General features: G+C 39.9%; 1 protein-coding gene across 2 annotated transcripts; it reads right to left on the bottom strand.

Moving 5' to 3' along the window:
* Positions 1 to 3,159: 3,159 nt before the first annotated feature.
* On the bottom strand, positions 3,160 to 19,040 carry LOC111863397 (UDP-glucuronosyltransferase 2C1). Of its 2 annotated transcripts, none has more exons than XM_023849670.1 (5): positions 18,966 to 19,040; positions 13,078 to 13,923; positions 8,081 to 8,303; positions 5,638 to 5,857; positions 3,160 to 3,942 (listed from the first exon to the last, which is right to left on the bottom strand). In XM_023849670.1, the coding sequence occupies exons 2-5, from the start codon at positions 13,921 to 13,923 to the stop codon at positions 3,666 to 3,668; spliced, it is 1,566 nt and encodes a 521-aa protein (XP_023705438.1). In that variant the 5' UTR covers positions 18,966 to 19,040; the 3' UTR covers positions 3,160 to 3,665. The 2 variants fall into 2 exon arrangements, with proteins under 2 accessions (XP_023705438.1, XP_023705437.1); XM_023849669.2 differs by lacking the exon at positions 18,966 to 19,040 and adding an exon at positions 18,096 to 18,193.
* Positions 19,041 to 21,953: the final 2,913 nt, after the last annotated feature.

Below are 21,953 nucleotides of genomic sequence, written 5' to 3'. Positions count from 1 at the left end.
TAATCTGGTCAAGATTTTGCCTTGTTTTCTTAATACATTTCGTTTGACTGCTGAGCCTGATGACATCTGCAAAAATGAGTTTACTTTCACCTGCCCACAGCCGCTTGCGGGTTACGTGCAACTAGCTGTAGGACCCATGACTGAGTCTGGTTTATATCTTGTAGTGGAGCCATCCAAAGTGTAAGCAAGGATCAGTTACCATACCATCTACCCTCCCTGCCTGTGCTCCCCTTATTATGCCTTTAACCTCTTCCACTCCTATCAGTAGATTACTCACTCTCCATCATTGGGTCAGAGATGTCAGTAGGTTGATATAATGTTAGAGTGAGGGGACAGGCTCTAACCGCTCACTTCGTTGGGCCCTTTATGTTGGTCTCCACTTATCCGGGTCCTCTCCTTCCTTGTGCTGCGATTCACCTGCACCTCTTTCTGGACACCTCCACTGGAGTTACTGCCCTCCTCCTTCTTCTCGTGGATGGCGAGAAGTTTGGTGAGAAGGGAGGGGAATTGAGGTTGTTGGTGCTGGTAGGCGGGAGTCCGTTCCTGTGCTACCATTAGGTGTCTCACAAGTAGGGAAAGATGGGAGTATCTGGGTTCTCCTCTGTAATTGGTAGAGATGAGTTCTTATCCCGGGGTCTTATATGGGTCTGGCTCAGGCAGGGCAGGAAGATTCTTACACTACAATCACATACACCACTTCAGACTTTTGCACTTAGTACTTATTTAATTCACTCCAGCTCACTGAATACGACAGAATCTATTAGTAACACTTATTTGGATTTTAACTTATGATACTTGTACTGAAGGGATGTAGTTGTAAATTTGTGTCCGACTTTGCCGAAAGTTGGATGAAAACTCTCTGAGGTGGAATGCACTCTCTCTGAATCCTGAGGTTCACAAACCACAGACTCCAAGAGAAATCCACTCCTCCACTTTGTGATTGGTTCAGTTTTGAAACTAGGAGTTTCCCTAAATTTGTGAATTTCCAATCATGTTGCTTTGCTATGTGATTCTGGCAGTTGCTGACCTGACGCTAAGGATGACAGCGACTTCATGCATTACGATCAGGGGATGAGGCTCCAGCCCCCCCACTTCTAATTTATAGCTGTTCCAAGCTGCCAGCTCTCAAATTATCAAAGACTTTCCGACTTTGTTGAAACTGCCAGAATTCCAGGAAAAGTACCAGATGTTACTTCCTGTCCACATAGCAAAACTTGAACTATGTCCCTTCTGCGTGTAAGAGTTGGCTATCTGCCGGATCTCTTTGTAATTACATGATATTAACTTAATATAGATTTAATTAATACAAAACAGTCCACCAAATTAGGATGAACGGTTACAAGGCCCTCCCCTTCTACCAACTCTTACCCCCGCAGCATGTGAAAATATTTCAACCAGCTCAACTATAGTTATTCAGTTTTCACAGGACAGTAGTGGCCCTGTTCAACTGACACTTGCAGGAGAAGAATGGAGCAATATGCAGGATGTGTCATGACATCATGTAAATACTACAAGATCATATTCCTATGGACATTCCTATTCAGATGTCATATGACATGGGTCCAATTTTCAATAGGTACTGCGCTACTGGTGTTTGAAGTTAAAGAATGATTTAAACGTGCAGTTTATTTACTATGTTTGCTTCAGCGCTGTATGAATACATCTACTGCTCCTCACACATGCACACCAAAGCTGAATTTCAAATACTTGTACTTGTAGCTCCATGTCTGGCCAAAGTCTCTCCAGGTCTCAGCCAGGTAATGGAGTCACATGGAAAGAAAATGTGTAGGAACGCAAAGTTAACAAAAGATGAACTACTTCGTCAAGTTTTGGTTGTTGGTGTCCCTAGAGATTTTTCTGATAGGAGTGTCAACCCAAACTGTAGATATTAATTAATTTCAGGCTTTAATGGGTATCAATAACAATGATGCTAAAGCATATTTTTAACTTTCAACTGTTTAACTAAATAATTAGCTCAATATTAAACTCATGTTACTGATTATAGGTGTTTCAGTTACAGCTTTGTTACCAAATTTAACTGATTAATAAGTTTTCTCCTCTGCAAAGTTCTCTTTTGGCTTTTTGGAGATGGGTATATCCAAGTACTAACTACACTGTCTGCTACTTTCTCCCCATTACATAGTTCCAAGTTATGTCAGAAAAAAAATCATAAGGCATATAGTTACTTATAAGACATGCTTGAATCATCATTTAAGATGGCTATTAAATATTCCTTTGAAATTAGTTACATTGTGAGAGCTATACATGAAAGCATGATTTGCTCAGTCTGTATGGAGACAATACTATGGACTGGAGGTTTGATTTCTGGCAGCAAAAAAAAAAAAGAAAAAAAAAAGATGTTTCTCTTTTTCACAGCTTCAAGGCCAGCTCTGAGGCATACCAAATGGATACTGGGGTTTCTTTCCCCAAGGGTAATGCAGCAGAGACATGAAGCAGACCATTCATATCACTCTAGTGCTGATGTTTAGTATGCATGGAGCTACACTTTCATCCCCAATACATTTCACGGTGTGATGTTTAATTAAACATTTATACAAAGACAAAAACAACTCCGTCTAGTGTGACTATTTAAGTTTTATCACTTGAAACCTCATCACCCTTACATGTTTCGATCCCTATGGATCATCCTCAGAGGGCATCAGTACTTTTTCTGGAAACTACTATCACAATAGGTGTTAAATTATATACATACACATATCATGTCTGAAATACACAATGTACACAATGTTCAACTTTTCACAATCACAGCAGCCTTCCTGGTATTACAATTTTTAAAGTTTTTTAAAAACTTTATTGTTTATTAAATTTTTAAAAAAGTATTTTAAAAACTTTGTTGTTTAAGATTAAAATTTATAACTTTAAAAATTTTAATACCAGGAAGGCTGCTGTGATTGTGAAAAGTTGAACATTGTGTACATTGTGTATTTCAGACATTATATGTGTATATATATACTTTAACACCTATTGTGATAGTAGTTTCCAGAAAAAGTATTGATGCCCTCTGAGGATGATCCATAGGGATCGAAATATATAAGGGTGATGAGTTTTCAAGTGATAAAACTTAAATAGTCACACTAGATGGGGTTGTTTTTGTCTTTGTAATTGCTAGTGTGACGGACCAGAATGAAACAAATCATAAACATTGATACACCTTCATTGTTTAACTTTTTAGCTTCTAGCTTTCTAGCTTGTAGCATCTAGCTATACAAGTTATCACCGAAGTACAGTATCGTCTGAAAATATCTAGGACAGGTAAGAATAAAATGTAATTTCAACTCCTTTTTTATTTCTTGGGATATGGTAAGACTGAGTCCACTTGATTCATCAGCCACTATTTGGCCTATTGTACAAGCCCCAGATGATAGATGAAGAGAGTGGAGAATTCAGTGGAATGAGAGTTGGCAGGAGAAACCAAAAGTACTTGGAAAAACCTACCCCAGTGTTACTTTATCCACCACAAATCCCAGGTGACCTGTCCTGTCATCGAAACCAGGACATGGTGGTGGAAAGCAGGTGACTAACAGCCTGAGCTGTGGCATGGCCTACAATAAAATGTAAGGGGATCTATCAAAAATAACAATGTCAGTAAAGATGTCACATACAGAAAATTAGTAACTAATCCACAGAAAAAGAAATCTGTTCAATCACTGTTGTTTCTTCTTCTTTGGAACCTTCCTGGTGCTACAGAGCAGTCTGAAAAGCTTTCTGACTGCAAAGACAAAGATGAGGATTGTTCCCAATATAAATGCGATGACATCTAATAGCACGTACTGGTACCAGGCAAGTTCCACTCCTGCAGTTCGGAGATGTGGTGCACCACCATGTCTGATGACGTACTCTGTCCAAAAGATGGCAGTATCAAGGGCAGACTGTGGTCTATCACGGAAAATATGTGCAGTGCACCGTGCATTCTCTCTATAGCTGTGAAATGAAATGCTGGTGAATATTGATAACAGAGCAATGTCCCTATTTCTGTTCATTCCTTACAACATCATGAAACGAGCATAAAACATAGACTAAAACTGAATTGATCATCATATCAGTATGGCATGTGATGTGCATGTAAGAAGTATGGACTTCCTAGGTTTTTGTAAGCTTATATTTAACAGTTCCAGGCAAATATTTGTATAATGCCTTAAAATTTTCAATCTGGGAGTATTTAAACAATTAAATCCCCTTAGCTGGAGCACAATAAGTTAAGTTAAAAAATAACTTCTGCAGTCTTTTGTGTAAAAGCATGAAATTTGAACACAGAAATATAAGCTTTCCTCAAATGCTTATTTAAGTGACTACTTATAGTTAGTTGTTAGGGGAGCCATAGCTCCAAATTGTGTGACCAGTACAGCAGCACAATTGTCCACATATTAAGATTAACTTGCACACTACAAACACATTCAAATTTTCATCAGATGAAGTTCATTTGACAAGATCTATTACAATAACTCATTTTTGAGTAGTAGTTTCCAGAGCACTTGGCTCTTTTTCTTTACATCAAGTCTTTCCAAAGGATTCAGTTATTCAACTTAGGTCTAACAGTTCTTTGCCTTCTACATCCTGAAGTTCTCTCACTCCTCAGTCCTCAGTGTCAAATGTACAATTAATTAATATTATATTAATGTCTCATAAAGCAGGGGAACTTGTATACCAAATACAGCAATCCTCTGCCAACGATGGTTTTGCCAACTGAGGAATTCAATTATTCGATCTCTGAGGGAGGTAGAGCTATAATTGCCACACCCTATTCACATAAGAATACACATGATATTATCCTCCCATTCAGGCCTAGGTCTCACAATAACACTATGTTAAGTGATTTATGTTTATTGTGCATAGTTAAATGTGCTGACTAAAAATTGTAAATTGTTTGAAGAGATTACCTTTAGAAATTTCTTCAGGGTATGCCTCAAAGCTTTACATACTCCTGAAACAGTGACAGAAACTAACTTCTTTAAAATCTTGCATACAAACTTTAGGCCCTAAAATCTGTCCCCACTGGCCAAATATTACCACGCAATTGCTATCTTATAGTTGGAGGTACTGCAGTTCAGTACTTTATATCCATTAGACAGATACTTGGACCAGTCAGCTGTAGCAACACTTAATTCTTAAAATGATTTTAAATCCAACTTCCCTAGAGCTACTGTCCAGGGAAAATTTCATTTCAACATACAAGTACTTCAATCTCTATGAATTTTTAACAGCTTAAAATGAATATGCGCAGAAGTGGTCATGAACTACATAATTAACCTCAGAATAGAGGATTTCCAAGGAATACAATTCTATCTTACCTATAGTGTTCTGAGAGTATCACAATTCAGACATTCAGAAGAAGACATTAATAATAACCAAGAAAAATATGGTCAGAACATCCAATATTAGCCAGAAGTCTGATATGATACCATCCCAATGTATCATAATATTACATTATGATGTCATTAGTTGGCTGGCATGGAGATAATGATATGAAAATTGCTGTCTTCTGGGATGTAACACCATGTACTTTGGGGATTTTATAGCAAATTGCACAGCATCACATTCCAGAAGACAACAATATTCATTGTCACACCTGTAAGAACCTCAATTTTCAGTTAATGATATATTTTCATGTTCAGTTACCTAGGCTGATCCAGCACAGTATGGAGTGCCTCTAGAACACTTTGCTTTGTGATGTTACTGTACTCCAGTATGATTCCCATCCCTCTCGCCGCCAGGTTTGCCAAGTTATTTCTTTGGTCACCAAAGAATGGGATGCCCACCACAGGCACACCATTGTATGTTGCCTCTAGGGTACCCAGTAGTCCTCCATGTGATATGAAAGCAAGCACATTAGGATGTCCTGTAAATACATGAAGTTACTGATATTAAAAAATTAATGTGAAAAGCATCCACTCCCTACACTTGTCCACCTACTTATAATACAATGAAGCACTGCTAAGATCTCAACATCACTCTCCATACGATGATGATGTATCTGTCTTAAGACACATACTAGGTGGAAAAACAAACTGTAAGATTTTAATGTGTTCAGAAAATTATAACATGTAAACTACTGCATAAGCTCACAATTCATTCACTACATTCCTCCTTCATTATTTGATAAACAAATTTCACTCAGAAATAATAAAATATTAAGACTTGCTACAAAGAAAATAGTTTAAGGAAATAACAATAAAAAGCACTGCTGTAACAAAGGAAGATAATGCCAATACACGGTCACAAGTAACACTTCTTGTGAAAATATATTTCACTTAAACTCAACAATATTTAAGAGCGTACACAGCACTGGTGACCTACATAATTCATTAAACTTGCTTCTCACCTCAAATTCCTCTGATATTTACTCACAATATACGTATGTCTTAGAGCTTGGTAATTTCTATACAATTTGAACCATTATTTGACAAAGTTGATAGGTACTTGACATTTTTCAGTTGAGCTGCACAGTTAATTTTCTGATTTCACTAAACTAGGTGACAGTAATGCCATACAGCTATCAGTACAAGAACATAAGTGAGAGTACATCATCAAGTTTGCTGCAATGGACCCTTAGAGCTGCTATAAATTGCAATTAATATTTGTATAATGAGTATTTCACATATGTAGTATACCTCTTTGGAAACGTTTTACAGCTCAGGCCACAATGCATATACCTCTGGAGGGTGGTTCAAACTCATATTCAGAAAGTAGTTAGCTTGAGCTTTAGCTGGGTTACTGTGTATCAAACCCAGTAGACAACACTTCAGAATTTGGTGAACAAACTTAGAACTGGACTCTTTAACAGACAAGAAACAAAAACATAAATGCCGAATATTTACTGAGGAAAAGTTAGGTGACACTGAAACGCCTGGTTAAAGAGACTGAAGTGTCAACGTCTAGTGCGACAACGGCAACACTATTGCTAAAGCTTACACCCCAAAAACAACAGTAATCCACATCTTGCAGCAGCGCGATCCAGCTAGCAGGATTCATTCTTGCAGTTCTTTTCTGCAGTTTGTCATTGAAGGTGAAATTGACCTGCTATTGACATTCTTTTCTGATGAAGAGTGGTTTCACTTGCAGGGATATAAATATATGCAAAATAATCTCTCATGGAATTCATGGGATGCACATCTAACCTGTGAAGCCTTGCTCCATCCAGTGAAAGTTGGAGTCCAGTGTGCTGTAAGTGCAAGAAGGATTGTTGGACCTTTGTTTCTTAACAAAAGAAATAATTGCAAAAGATATTCTTTCCAGAGTTAACAGAAGAAGAATGTCTCCATGGTTGGTTTCAGCAAGACTCAGCTCTGCCTACATGGCAAATATATCTATGCAGGTTTTGTCATATCTTTTCAGGGAAAGAATTATCAGCAGTGGTATTTGGCCATCACATTTGCCTGAGCGTAATAATTGTGATTTTTACTTCTGGGGTTGTTTGAAGGATAAAGTTTACAGCAGTAACCTCCAAACAGAAGAGAAACTGAAAGAAAATATTCTCAGAGAAACTGCAAATATTCCTGCAGAACAGCTTCAAAGGATAAATCAGTATGTCTTCCACCAATGTGAGGAGAGTCTCCATGCAGAGGGACAGAATTTTCAACACCTTGTGTGATCTGTGAATTTTAAGTTCTTCATTCTGAATGTTATTGACCAACAAGCATATTGAATCATCAGCAAAATTCGTATGTGCCTCACAGACGGCAATGCACCGGTCACCGAGAAGCACAGCACCATGAACCGGTCAACAAAGGTAAGATCTGCCCTGTATTTACCACTGGGGAATGCACACAAATGAAGCACAGCTTTTATAATGCTAACAATCTTGGGTACACATGTTGCAGACATGTACAGAGAGAAGATGAAACCACGTTAAAGGGAGCACGTTTCTTTCATTCCAGTACAACCAATATTTTTTCTAAAAAACTTGCTTCAGGAATGCATTATGTATACATTGATTCTGCCCATTGGGTTTACATTTGTCTTGTCACTATGAAGATGAATCTAATTGAGTCACAATATGTTACATGGCTCTATGAATCACTGTAGAGTCTGTTCTACCAATGATAACTGTACACAGACTTACTTAAGATGTCAACTTGTGGACACCACTTCTCAGTTCGGACGTTTTTAGGCTGTCCTGGGAGAGTATCTGCCTCCCACTTCCAGAGAACTTTCTGTGGCAGCTGTGAGAATGCCTGCAGGAATGCATCCCTCTTGTCATCAGGCAGTGTCTCAGCTTGAAGCACTGAACCCAAACTAAAGTAGATAACCCCCTGGTGAGCTCCATCTAAGAAGTCTTGTAGATGCTGGAAACACATGGACAATCTGGTTTACTTTTACAGAATAATGTACTATGCAAAGGGTACAGAAAATTTTCCTACAAGTAACAAATTTTAGTATACAATGAGTTTCAATCAAAAGTCATAAGCCTACAATATGTTCTTCCAAAATACTGATAACCACTTACCAGAGTAACACAGTGTCATAACCCAATATGAATATTCAACACTCTGAAAGCCTCAATTCTCATACTTTTCTCTACTGTACACTTTTACTACTTTTACATAATAAATATGAAGTTTATATGAAATGCTTTACATATACCTCTCAAATATTTTTACTGTCCTGCTTTCAGTTTCACAAAGACTTGGTCCTTCCACATCTTGGAATTGTCATTTACAGTTAAGCCAGTAACGGCCCCACTCAATTTGTGCTCCTTTAAATTTTGTGCTTCTAAACTGATATACAAACGATATGGAAAAAAAAAATTGTACAATGAGTTGCCTCACTGTAATCCATTTAAAATTCTTTCACTTCAAGACACACTACTAGTAAAAAATATGCCATGTTCACAATTACTGGATTTTCAAGCTTTGTCCATTCTCCAGCATTCTGCAAACTAGACAGCACTACGTTCTGGAAAATGGATCTGGTTCCGTGCTCAGGTGAGGGGAGGACACCTAGGTTGTTAGGTCCCTTAGAAAGATCTAACTTCAGTCACTGGACATCTAATGTCAAATTAATTACAGCTATTTAAATACCTTAGACCAGGCATGCGGAAGGGAAATCACAGGAAAATGTCCATGGTTTATACTGACCGTCTTACAGTGTATACACTTTTTCACCTTATTCTTCACTTCCACACTACATGTTTCAGCACTAATGTGCCATCTTCAGGTGTCTTTATGCACGTTAAACTATTGTACTGCATGCCATAATGGCTTCATTCTAAAATGACTAAAATCTGTATTCGTCATATAGGACGATGAATTCTAAAGAATAAAACTTTTCAGGATTCTTCCTACGTCGCACTCAAACACGCGAATTACGCTCAGCAGTACAATGCATGCAGTAACAGGAGCAAGACACAACACAGAACACGATACACAAGTATACGTAGGAAGAACGCACACATAAAAGAGGATTGGCGTAATTCGCGTGTTTGAGTGCGACGTAGGAAGAATCCTGAAAAGTTTTATTCTTTAGAATTCATCGTCCTATATGACGAATACAGATTTTAGTCATTTTAGAATGAAGCCATTATGGCATGCAGTACAATAGTTTAACGTGCATAAAGACACCTGAAGATGGCACATTAGTGCTGAAACATGTAGTGTGGAAGTGAAGAATAAGGTGAAAAAGTGTATACACTGTAAGACGGTCAGCATAAACCATGGACATGAATCAGTGTAACAGGACGCTAAAATATAACACAGGAAAATATTCAATAAAATTGTAATAAAGCACACACACTCATGGAACCCAAACAGAAAAGGGGTAGAAATTCATGAATAAAACCTAGCCAACAAATCAAGTCCATGAACACCAATCCATAGAATTAAATGCTGAATTCTCGAAAATACACGTATATAGTGCCTTCCGCTAACGCCATCTGTGGAGTAAAGCCTGAACACAAATGGCGCTAGCGGTAGGTACTATATTGTCATGTGTTGGATGGAAGGCGCGACAAAAATGAAGGGTTCTAATTCTGATGACTGGATTTATTGGCACTTTGGTTACAATCTTTCTTAATTGCGCTTAAATTACAGCAATATCGCTGATTTACACACACTTCATAAATCACAGCACTCATAAAGTCTTCTAATTTACACCCAAATTTTTCATAGGCCGACCTCTCATACTCTTCTGTACTCCTGGTTCCAATTCGCTATCCCGGCTTACGACTGAATTTACTACGTCGAAGACAAAGTCACATTTGACTGACAGTCAGTCATTCAGTCAGTATTGGTGTTAAGCCCCATCTGGGGCTCATAACCAGATATTTATTACTGTCTGACAGTTACGGTTTTGTTTTTGTGGGGTACTCTCTCTGACGAGAGGACGGGTCTGTCTTTTGTACATGCTGCTGGTCCTTGCCAGCACACTATTTCTCGAGTCAGAGTCCATTTGGACTCGAGATCATATTTTACTGTCTCAGATTTGAGACTTCCCATTTCGTCACCTCCAACGACTCGCATGGTAAGCGTGGAGGTATTCGACCCCGCCCTGACACAGGGGATCTGTTCTCAAAGCCAAAGTCACATTACGACTGATGGTCACGTAGTAAGTCTTGGTGTAGAGCCCCATCTGGGGCTCATGACCAGATTTTTATTGGTGTTTGACAGTTAATGTCTTGTTTTTGTGTGGCGCCCTCTCTGACCAGAGGACGGGTCTGCCTTTTATATATGCTGCTGGCCTTGCCAGTGCAGTCTTTCTCGGGTCCGAGTCCCTTGGTACTCGAGACGATATTTTACTGTCTCTGATTTGAGACTTCCTTTTTCGTCGCCTCCTACGACTCGCAGGGTCATGTGGAGGTATTCAATTGAAAACTCAATTTGCGGGGTCTGAGTCAGAGTTACTTTATGATTGGCGGTTTACCGCCAATCAGTTCGTCTTAGCGTCAGCTCCTTGAGGACCACGACCAGAGATTCTTTTTCCCACCTGAACTTTGCGCTAATATCCCTTATGTAACATCTCTTATGAATACGCTTGACCTTTCGTCAAGTGTATATTTCACACATATAACATGTTATCGAAAATTCTTCCCTTTGCACTACACCCAAGTCCTCTCTCGGTACAGGCTTTACAGAGCAGATCATGCCTAACTTAAATGTCTTATGCTACAATTGCAGCTTAGTCATTCATTTGAACGGTAGTAAGATTGACCACCGCCAAGTTTAAGCCTCTTATATTTTCTGTACCTGGCTTCACCTTGGCCTATACCGCGAACATTTACACTCTCATGATTTTCTATGACTTCTGCTTGTCGCCTACACAATTTTGTTATATAATCGTATACATACGGAAAGTTGAAAGCTGTGTGCAAGTCGCGGACTGATGTGCTTTGGAGAATGTCCAGTGGTGCTCAAAACCTTGTTTTGCATGCGCTGCAATTTTAGGGGGTAAGTATCTGCCGCTATTTCCCAAGTAGTACAAGCGTAAGTTATTACTGATCTGACTCTTACGCTAAATTCACTTCTCTTATAAGCCTAAGCACAGACCACACAGAAAACAAAGACTCTATTGTTGTAACGGCTTTCACCGAAACATTGTCGCAGCACGGACTCCACAGAAAGCCAGTTACGTGGTAGCCATCTAGCCAGCCCCCTTCTTCCTTCTCCATCCTTGTTCCACGAATGTGTGTGCTTTATCACAATTCTTATTGCATATTTTCCTGTTCTCTCCCTTCGACGTAGCCAAGTTTCAGGTATTTTAACAGCCGTAGTGAATCTGTAACATGTGGTAGTAGTTAAAACAACTCTGGGTGTGGAAAATATTTAAACATTTTTTTTCTGATTCACTAGTGTGACATTTGCAAAATGATTTACAACAACAACCTTGTTAGGACTATCTTCAGTAAACTGACATGAAGGACAATGATATGAGGAAAAAATGTACATTTGGTAAACCGGTTTGCTTCAATGGAGTATAGATAAAAACATCTTCAAAAGTCTGCTATGTTCATTGTGATAAAACGAGAAATTGATACTCACGTAATACTGTCACATGTAGGGCCTATAACGTAAAAATATAATAATGGGTATTACTAATTCCATGTGGAGGCGGGCTCGAATAACTCCACCGTAGCCCTGCGAGTCGTAGGAGGTGACGAAAATGGGTGTCTCGAATCTGAGACAGTAAAATATGGAAGCGAGTCCCACGGGACTCGTACACGAGAATAACTATGCTGGCGAGGACCAGCAAAAACTGTTAATGACAGGCTCATCCTCTTGTCAAAGAGAGCGCCTCACATCAACAAACACGCAATCGTCTGACAGTAATAAAAATCTGGTCGTAAGCCCCAAATGGGTGTTTTATTCCAAGATAGACTGGCCAATTCGCCGTCGGTCGTAAAGAGTCGATTCGACCAGCTTATGTCTGCGCGGCAATGAATACAAACGCAAAAAGTGGAGGAACTGTTGGGGGCGATCGACCTCGAATTTGCGTCAAGTCATAGCAGACTGGCCGTCCAGGGAGTGGAGGCGGGTTCGAATTACCTCCACCGTTGTCCAGTGGGTCGTAAAAGATGACGGAAAGGAACCCAGTGCCTGGGGGTATAACTGGGCCAACCTGTTCCTGGGGCATATAAATACAGGGACCTGGCCTCCAGGTTGGGGAAGTCTCGAATCTAAAATAGTAAAATGTGTTGATGAGTCGTAAGGGACTCGGACCTAAGAATGAATGCGCTGGACAGGACAGCAGCAATTGTAAATGACAGACTCATCTTCTCGTGAGAGAGGATGTTACATAAGGGCTATGACCAAGATGAACGGACTGGCGGTAAACCGCCAGTCGTAAAGTGACTCTGACTCTGACATGGTTTGTCTGGTGATTGAGTTTAGCATTTTCTAAATGACCTAACAGAATAAGTGTGTCACACTTCATCTGAGGAAAGAAACAGATCCAGGTTCCGAAATTTTCTGTTTTCTAGTTTTTAGAATACCAGACGTTGGACAGAGTTCGAAAACCCAGTAACTCTTGAGCGTTATACACCATCATCAGAACCATTTAGAAAGATGCTATGCCCTGCAAGTTAAATGGTATTACACATAACTTGAAACACATTAGTGCTTGTCTCACCTTAGGCAGCGGTTTGGGTCTGGTGATGTGTATGCCACCAATCTCCACAACACCAGGTACCAATGGTCTAGGTGAATTCAAACTGAAATGGGTGTTCACCAACACCAGGCTCGTGTTCCTGGCAAGATCGGCTAGGTCTGGAGTGTCCTGCCCAAAGTACTGTCGTACCAACTTCTGTGCTGGACAATCAGACATGAAGTAATACATCGCTTTGTATAGCACTGTAGTCACAGCATTTACTGTCCGTTCAACAAAGTTCATTTTGCCTGGAGAAGGTGTAAACAGATTCGGGATGTATGATGGATTGTCAGGGTTGCCCATTCGATAATTAGCCCATGGCATTAACACAGAAGTGCTGACACCTATACTTATTGCTTTGAACTTGTATGCAAAAGGCAAGAAACATTCTGTGTGAAAAATGCAATTAACCACAATGTCAAATTTCTCATCTGACTTTATGAGTTCATTGACTGGTGGATGATTAAGTAATGTTTCACAGGTATGTACCCCATACTTGGCCAGAGAAAATACATTTAGTATAGGAAATTTAAAGGATAGGACTTGTTCTATTGCAATGCCTGTTCCTGATCTGTATCCTTTCAGAGAAGCATCCAACACGATATCCGTATAGTTTGATACCGGTTGTTTCTGTGGGAAGTGACTGACTACCACCATCTCATGTCCCCTACCAGCCAGGGCTTTTATGTAGGGTTCCAGCATTATAAAGTGACTCTTCACCACAGTCGGAAGTATTACCAGGAACCTCGCACAGGAGATGTCCTCTGGTACCAGAAGAATGACCAGAAGTACAGGCAAGAATGATCGTTGTGCTGCTGATATGACCATCTGCAATAAAATCAAAGTCATAAAGCTGTGTCACAGAATTCTATAACTCAGTTTTGAATCATAGACGGACAGTCCATTTTGAAACCAAGTAATGAACCTTTAAATAAATTTATTTGCCAAAATGATCCTCATGATTTTCACCACCATTATCATCATCATCATCATCAATAGCAACAGCAACAGTAACAGCTTAAATGGTTAAGCTTAAAAGCCTGTTCCATCACCATTAAAATCTCTTGTGTTGAAATAGTTCCAGTATCTAATCATATTCCCATGGCAATAACAGTAACAATAACAATAACCAAGTCAAACATTGCAGCTATTGTCAACAAATTCATTCTTATCCGCTGTGTTATAAATCATTTCATGGGAAGAGGTCATTTGGAAGATATAGTTTAGGTGGGAGATAACATTAAACTAGATCGTTAGAATCTGGGGGACACGCGGTAGAGTAGTTGGATGAGACAGTAAGCTACAAGCCGGAAGGTCGCGGGTTCGGGTCCCGATGAGGTGGATTTTTTTTATATTTACCTAATCCTTCCAGCAGCACTATGGCCCTGGGGTCGACTCGGCCTCTAACAGAAATCAGTACCAGGGATCTTCCTGGGGGGAAAAGGGCTGCCGGCGCGTAAGTCTGACACACTTACCGCCATCTGTGGGAGGAAATGTTGGAGCCTCGAAGTCTCACAACGCAATGGGCCTTCCCGGCCTGTTACAGAGATAGCTTTATTTTTTTTACCTTCATTAGAAACTGTGTTATTATTGTGTGGGCTGGATTCATCTCACTCAGGATAGGGATCAGTGGCAGACACTTGTGAAAGCAGTAATGAGTTTCTGAGTTGCTTAAAATGTTGGAAACTCACTGAGTAGCTAGGGGAGTAACAGCTTCTCAAGGACTCTGCACCACGAAGTTAATCGGTTAGTTGAGAGAAGAGAAGTGTACTGTTAGGGCGAGGGTACTCTAAGGAAATTGGCAACCGGAACGCAACCGGAATTTCCGAGAATTGTAATCACCTGGAGTTGAACACAGTTTACTGAATGGAGCAGCGCAAATTGATGAAACTGCGTTGCTATTTTCCTTGGTGTGCCCTCGCCCTTAAACTGAACTACATGTGAGGACAAAGTATTTATAACTTAATTGTACTAACTATTCACAATGAGTGGACGAAGAAGGTTAAATGCTTGGCACTGTGGCACGTTTTCTCTGAGTACTTTTGTGTCCTCTGCCAACTCTCATTCCACCAACTGCTCCACGCCTCTCTAACGTCCGGGGCTGGTACAATAATACAAATAGTGGCCGATGTACAAAGTTGACTCTCATCCCACTCCAAGAAATATAAAAATAACAAATAAAACCTATATGCGACAAATACCATAAAGTGTACACCTCCATGAAAACATGATATAGAAAGACATCTAATGAGGTTGCGGAATCGTATAACTACACCACGTGTGACCATTAATTGAAATTAGGATTAATATAAATTGTTAAGTGCAATTAAGTACAACTACGTATAAGTTATATGTAGGAAGTAAGCAGATAGTCACATTTTTAAACACAGAAGGTAACACAAGCTCATTCTTGCTGTGTGGACAGGATGGCACAAATGCTATGTTTCCTGGAATTTTAGCGGTTTTAGCTACAGCGACATATTTTTAATTGAGAGCTGACAGCTAGTGCCAGCGATGAAAAAAAGCGGGACGTAAAAGAACCCAAGTCGATTAAACATTAAGTTACTGCCAGAAGTACCTTTGAAACTTCAAGGGCTAATATCATGGCAATGAAATCAATTTGCTTTTGCTTTTCTTCAGTTACTTCTGTAAGGAGTAAGAGAAACCGCGAGAGTGTACTTCTACACTCTTTTGTGGCAACGCTGACAGAGCCTCATAACGAACCAATGCTTCTTTTTCCTAAGTAGAACGGCTTATCCTATAGTTGTGTGGCATGTTTCTAAAAACCTCGATAAACTGGTGTAAAATTAATACTATAAACACCTTTTAGATAAAGAAAACTTGTCCTGTAGGTAATTCCCTGTCTTCCTCCTACGTCAAGTACTGCACCACAGGGCCGTACGTTCTTATGACGTCACGTTGAAACACGTTTGGAACAACAGCCTGACATTAAGAATGAGTCTTTCGGCATTTCCTGAACACGTTCTCAGTGACTTTCATATAATCTTAGCATGTTTATAGTATAAGGATGACAAACTTAGTGGGGCAGTGCGCCTGCTTTATACTCTTAGAGTTGTAAACCAGCGTTCCTTATCCTGTACCGAGAAAAGTCTCAAATAAATTTAATCGAAATTCATTGCGGAGTTTAAGATTTATAAATAACATTCGTTCACCCATAAACTCACTCACTCACTTATGAAGCTGAGCCCTTCTTGAGAAGCCGCCAATTGTGCAGGTACTCAAGAACTTCCCAGCATTTTATGGAATTTGAAGGTTCATTGTCGTGTTCACAAGAATCCTCCACTTGTCCCTAGCCTGAGCCAGATCAATCAAATCCACACCACACCATCCTATCTATCCGAGATCTATTATGCATACTTCTAACATTCCAAGTACCAAAACTCATATCCATTTTCTCAGGTCGTTTATCCTAGGAATCCGTCCAGGTCCTAGGTTTCTTGTGATCTTTCGTAGAAAGCTTATTTTTTTACTGTGAGTTGTTGGCCCCACGCCCAAAACCCAAGCTGGAGGACCACCCCTTGTCGGCTGTCCGCGAACGCTTATTCAATATATTCGCAACTATCCTCCATACCTGGAGGGCGTCTCCTCCATCCGTAACCTGAGGACGCGCCATGCCGTGGTGACAAGGGACCCACCTAACATGGCATCCACATATAAAAGTAGTAATAATTTCCGTTATTATAATTTTCCCTTGCATCGGTAGACTACTGATATTTGCCCTTCTCTGAGAATATAGCACAAAACTTTACGAAATTAGATATTTCGGTTACCACTTCGTACGTAGGTCTTAAACGGGCTCTGAACATTATAACTTTCACCTAGTGTAGTGAAGTTCGCTCATTGCTCATATTCAAGGCAATTTAAGAGGAGTCTACCGTACACCATTGTGACTGAAGGCAAGGAGGTTCAGGTAACCTGGATCCAGTTCGTGAGGAGAGATTGCAGTTTGAAAATGAGATAAGCATGTACTAGGAATAAGATACTCAACTAAAGAACACACAGATTCAATATAAACTAAAATAAGTGACAGTAAAAAGGACGTAAAGCTATCCCTGTACCAGGCCGTGGAGGTCCATAAGTTTGTGAGACGTTGAGGGTCCCACATTATGTAGACAATCGGCTCAAAGATGGCGGTAAGGTTGTCAGCCTTACACGGCGGCCACGCTTTACTCCCCAGGGAAATTATTTAATTAATTCCTGGTACTCATTTCTGTTAGAGGCTGAGTCGACCCTAGGGTCATAGTGCGGCTGGAAGGATTAGGTCAATCGAAAAAATCCAATTACCTCATTGGGACTCGAACCTGCAACCTTCCTGCTTGTAGCATGGCCCCTCAACCAACTACGCTATATAGTCAATAATAAAACGGCATCAAACCCCTTCAAAAACGTCCCCATGCTTCTGCAATGCGCAGTAAAGTAACGCGCAACTTACCGTACTTTAGGCCTACACTGTTACCTGAATAACTATATCCGATTGACAAAGGAATCCTATACCGATGTGGATTATACGATATAGATATGGAAAAGCATACTGACTGGTATTGTAGTTCTAGAAAGGGCCTTATCGGCTCGTAAAGAATGGAAGTGGTTATGTACACTGCACGGCATGTGAAAGAGAGAGATAGGATGTGACAATGAAACCTAGTCCTTCAGAGTTCATGATGATTATTGCGCAGCCGTGATAGCGCAGTCGGTATAGCGACTGGCTACGGGCTGGACGACCGAGGGCTGTGTTCGAGTCCCGGTGGGGGCACAAATTTTACTCCTCCAAGTCGTCCAGACTGGCTCTGGGGCCCAACCGGCCTCCTATCCAATGGGTACCAAGGGCTACTTTCCCGGGGGTTAAGTGACAGGCGCGTGAAGCTGACCACTCACCTCCAACTAATTCCAAGGCCAAGAAAATATGAATTTATACACCCACTCCCCCATACGCCTTCATGGCGTAGTGTTTGCTTAATTAAGCACAAGGACAACTTTACCATGTAACTGGGTACTGCAGAATTAAGGTGTACACAGCAACTCACAGCACCAACACGATTCCACTTAACGTCTCAAGTTCGTTCTATCACTGAGTGATAGTCACTTACTCGACTTCCTGCGCCTTTCGCAAGCAGATTTCCTTGTTCCACTGCCCGACCTTATCTAAAGCCACAGCTGTTTTCCGTCCAATGGCATTGTCGACCTTGCAAATTCAATGTTTTGACCTTAGACCTCCAAGGTATCGTTTCAGTACACCATAACGATGCTTTTTCGAGAATGTAGCGTTGACTGAAAGATCGCACATCGAACCCGGAGCTTTCCAAATCGAAGCAGTTATGTAAGCCACTACACCACAGACTTTTGTGAAATTATTTACCGAGTTACATAACGACTTCGAGTCAACGGCGAAGATCAGTTAATGTCGGCAAGAAATAACAGGGTTCTTATGAATAACGCTAGTTACGTAAATGGCAAATGGCTCAGTGACACTGATTAGTTACACAGAGAACAAACGGGATTCGATGTCCGACAAATGTAGGAAATACTCTCTTCGCCGGCACCTTGCGCAGCTCAATCAAAATCCGCTAGGTTTTCGATGTTTCTTCTTTCTGCTTTATTTCACAATATGTTTCGGCCTAACTCGACATCATCAGGTGTACAATATGTACGTATTTAAGGTGTCCGCTCTTTTTTTTTTTTTTCTTTCTTTATTTCGATGTATTACGCTTCTAGACGTGTCATTCAAGGTTACGTTACTCTATACCTTTGTATCTAACAGCGAATTTGGTTTATCTCTCTTTATATCTTTATACGGTGGGTATTATAATCTATTTCTGCTTTCCTGTTATTGTTTTTGTGCTATTACTCACGTTTCTCGAATATGTTACTTTCGTTTCTTCTCGTGTTGCATTTGTGCTATCCGTATGTTTGGCTCTGTTTGCTTGCTTGAGGCACTGCTTGCGTGCTGCTACCTGGTTTTCGTTTCCCGTAGTGCTTTGAATATTGGGATTTGGGTGTTTAGATTATAGATAGGAGATGGCACTCATGTTTACTTGATGTCCGATCGTTCAGATAAGCAGATTGTGATACTGAGCACTATCTGGTGGTGGCAAAACTAACAGTGATTAAATAAACAACGCACACCTTTCATGTGGAGAGGTTCAATCTCCAGAAGTTATAAAAGTACAGGGTAAAGAGCAATATCGTGTTGAAATCTCAAGTAGGTTCGTAGCTTCGGAAAATTTAGATGCTGAGGTAGCTTTTAGTACAACTTCGGAAACTATAGAGAGACTGCCAAAATTTCTGCCAAAGAGAGTCTAGCTTATTTTGAATTGAAGAAACATAACGAGGGGCGCTCAAAATTATTAGATTATAGGAAGCAAGAAATATTGTAGTAGTTACAGGATCCAAGTGAAATAAATGGGGATAATCTGATTAATATAAGACGTGAAGCTAGCAGGCATTTCAGGAATAAATACAGAGAATATCTGAAAGACAGAATTGATGAGCTTGAAATGAACAGTAAGAACAAGAACGTTATAGACCTGTATAGAGGAATAAATGACTTCAAGAAGGTTTACTAACCTAGTGGTAACTTAGTGAAGGATGAGAATGATAATCTGCTTGCAGATTTACACATCATTTTGAAGAGATGGAAGAACTACTTCTCTCAGTTACTGAATGTACATGGGGTCAGTGATATTACGCAGATAGGAATGCACCCAGCTGAGCCGTTAGGATCTGATCCTAGTCCTTTTGAGTTTGAAATTGATATTGCAAAGTTGAAAATGTTTAAATCACCAGTTGGTAATCAAATTTCGGCAGAAATTATTCAAGCACTAGGTGAAATATTATATTCTAAGATCCATAAGCTAATTTTATTTTGAACAAGGAAAATTTGCCTGATCAGTGGAAAGAGTCTATTATTGTACCAGTTCACAAGAAGGGTGACAAAACTGGCTGCAGTAATCATAGGTGGACATCACTGCTATCAATTTCATACAAAATTGTATCCAAAATTCTCCTTTCGAGTTTAAGTTCATATGCGTATGAAATTATTAGGCAACCACAGGGTTGGTTTCGACGTAACAGATCAACTACAGATTAGACAAACCGTCGTTTGAAGCGGATACCAGCGGAATGTAGGGCCACACCGGTGCAGCAACACGGACCTGCTCTGTTTATTTGCTAAAATTACAAATAAGATTATAATTAGGAACCTTTAAAATTTAACAGTGACTAGCAATTTTACTTCTTCAATATGCACTAGAAAGAATGTTATATGGTGTGGATGAGCGTCCTGGGTATCTATAGCGTTTAAATACTCGTAGCTCACAGTTTTGATTTGGTTCATCCTCGTCCGTCACACTAGCAATAGTATAAAAGATTATCAGCTCCATCCTGTGCGACTGATAAATGTTTTTTTATATTTTTAACCTTTCATCCTTTGCATGTTTCGGTCGTATAACAACACAGCGTGGCCCAACAACTGGACGACACTAAAGAGTCCAATTGGACAAACAACGCAACCACGATGTGGTAAACACTCGCCTTCCTTTGAAGAGAGGGCAATATGAAAGACACGAACCAGTTGGTTCTAAATTTTAACAAAAATATTTTAATCAACACTTGTAAATAAACTAATTATAATAATGTATAAATATTTATAAAACTCAGGAATATTGCTGTAGTCATTAAAGTTTCAGATTTTATATTCATGACATTGTAATAGTATTGTGTGTGTATGTATGTATGCACTGATAATAACCAATCACATTACAATAGTGGTCTCCGCTTGTATTGATATGTCCTTCTGAAGATGGTCGCTCCGACCTAAAAATGTCAAGGATGAAAGATTAAGGAGAAGAAACATTTATCGATCACTTTGGACGCAGTTGATAATGTTTTGTAGCTCACAGTTGATTTCAGCTAAGTAATACCAGCACCGAAGAAAACAGCCATAAATCCTCTTTAGAATTTATTGACTATTCAAGATAAGGCGGACTGAATAGAATATTTTACATGTCTGCCACAGTAAAATTCATGTTCTTCTATGATAACNAAGATGCGGCATCATCACCTCTATGTATGTTCCTGTCTCAAGTTTATTTTGACATTAAATTATTTCCTTCTCTTTTGGAAACTGTTGGTCTTCGAGTTCCTACTCGCTACATCGGAGACTTTTCTACGTACAATATCTGTTCTACTAGAAAAAGTGCCCTTCTGCTACACACTCTTCAGCAGTTCACTTTGCCTACAGAACGCTGACACGCTAGAAACAGAATGGTTTCTCTTAATCAAGTTTTTGTAATTGTACATTTTAGTTATTTTCCCACTTCCCATATTTTGAAAGAATACAAAGTATACTTATTAGCTCATCTTGCTGTCTGTGTGTTTGTCTGTATGTGTTTCCCCCTTCATCAACTTTTGAATGCCTGAACCAGAGTTTTTGAAATTTGGAATGTACGCCATGTCACCTGAATGCGTCTCAGCGGCGTCCCTACCATCAGTCTGTGTGTCGGTATGTTTATCCGTCTATCGTTGCTAGGCAACTGCCCGGTAAACACGTTTCCGTGCCAACGAATGGTTGTTGGAGGCGTAGTTTTGTCCGTGGTCCCTGCTGTATAAAAAAGAATAGGTTATTAGTTATTCTCAGAACTTCTTGTTAATTAATTGCTTTATATATATATGGCCGGTCACGGTAGCCGAGCGGTCTAAGGCATGTACTGTCTTCTCTCGCTTGGAAACCGGAACCGTGGGTTCGAATCCAATTCAGGGCATGGATGTTTAGTTTGTGTGTGTGCGTTTTTCTGTGTTTGTATACAGGTAGAGGCCTTGCGACGAGCTGATCACCCGCC

The sequence above is a fragment of the Cryptotermes secundus genome, unplaced genomic scaffold (genome assembly GCF_002891405.2).
Source record: "Cryptotermes secundus unplaced genomic scaffold, Csec_1.0 scaffold568, whole genome shotgun sequence".
NCBI classification, from domain to species: Eukaryota; Metazoa; Arthropoda; class Insecta; order Blattodea; family Kalotermitidae; genus Cryptotermes; species Cryptotermes secundus.
The sequence above is the reverse complement of the archived record's forward strand: the minus strand, read 5'-3'. Positions and strand labels throughout refer to the sequence as shown.

Coding starts and splice junctions, on each gene's coding strand:
- LOC111863397 (XM_023849669.2), bottom strand. Junction 8,304..13,077: donor GACCCAAACCGCTGCCTAAG/GTGAGACAAGCA, acceptor ATGTGTTTCCAG/CATCTACAAGACTTCTTAGA. Junction 5,858..8,080: donor TCCACAAGTTGACATCTTAA/GTAAGTCTGTGT, acceptor ATGTATTTACAG/GACATCCTAATGTGCTTGCT.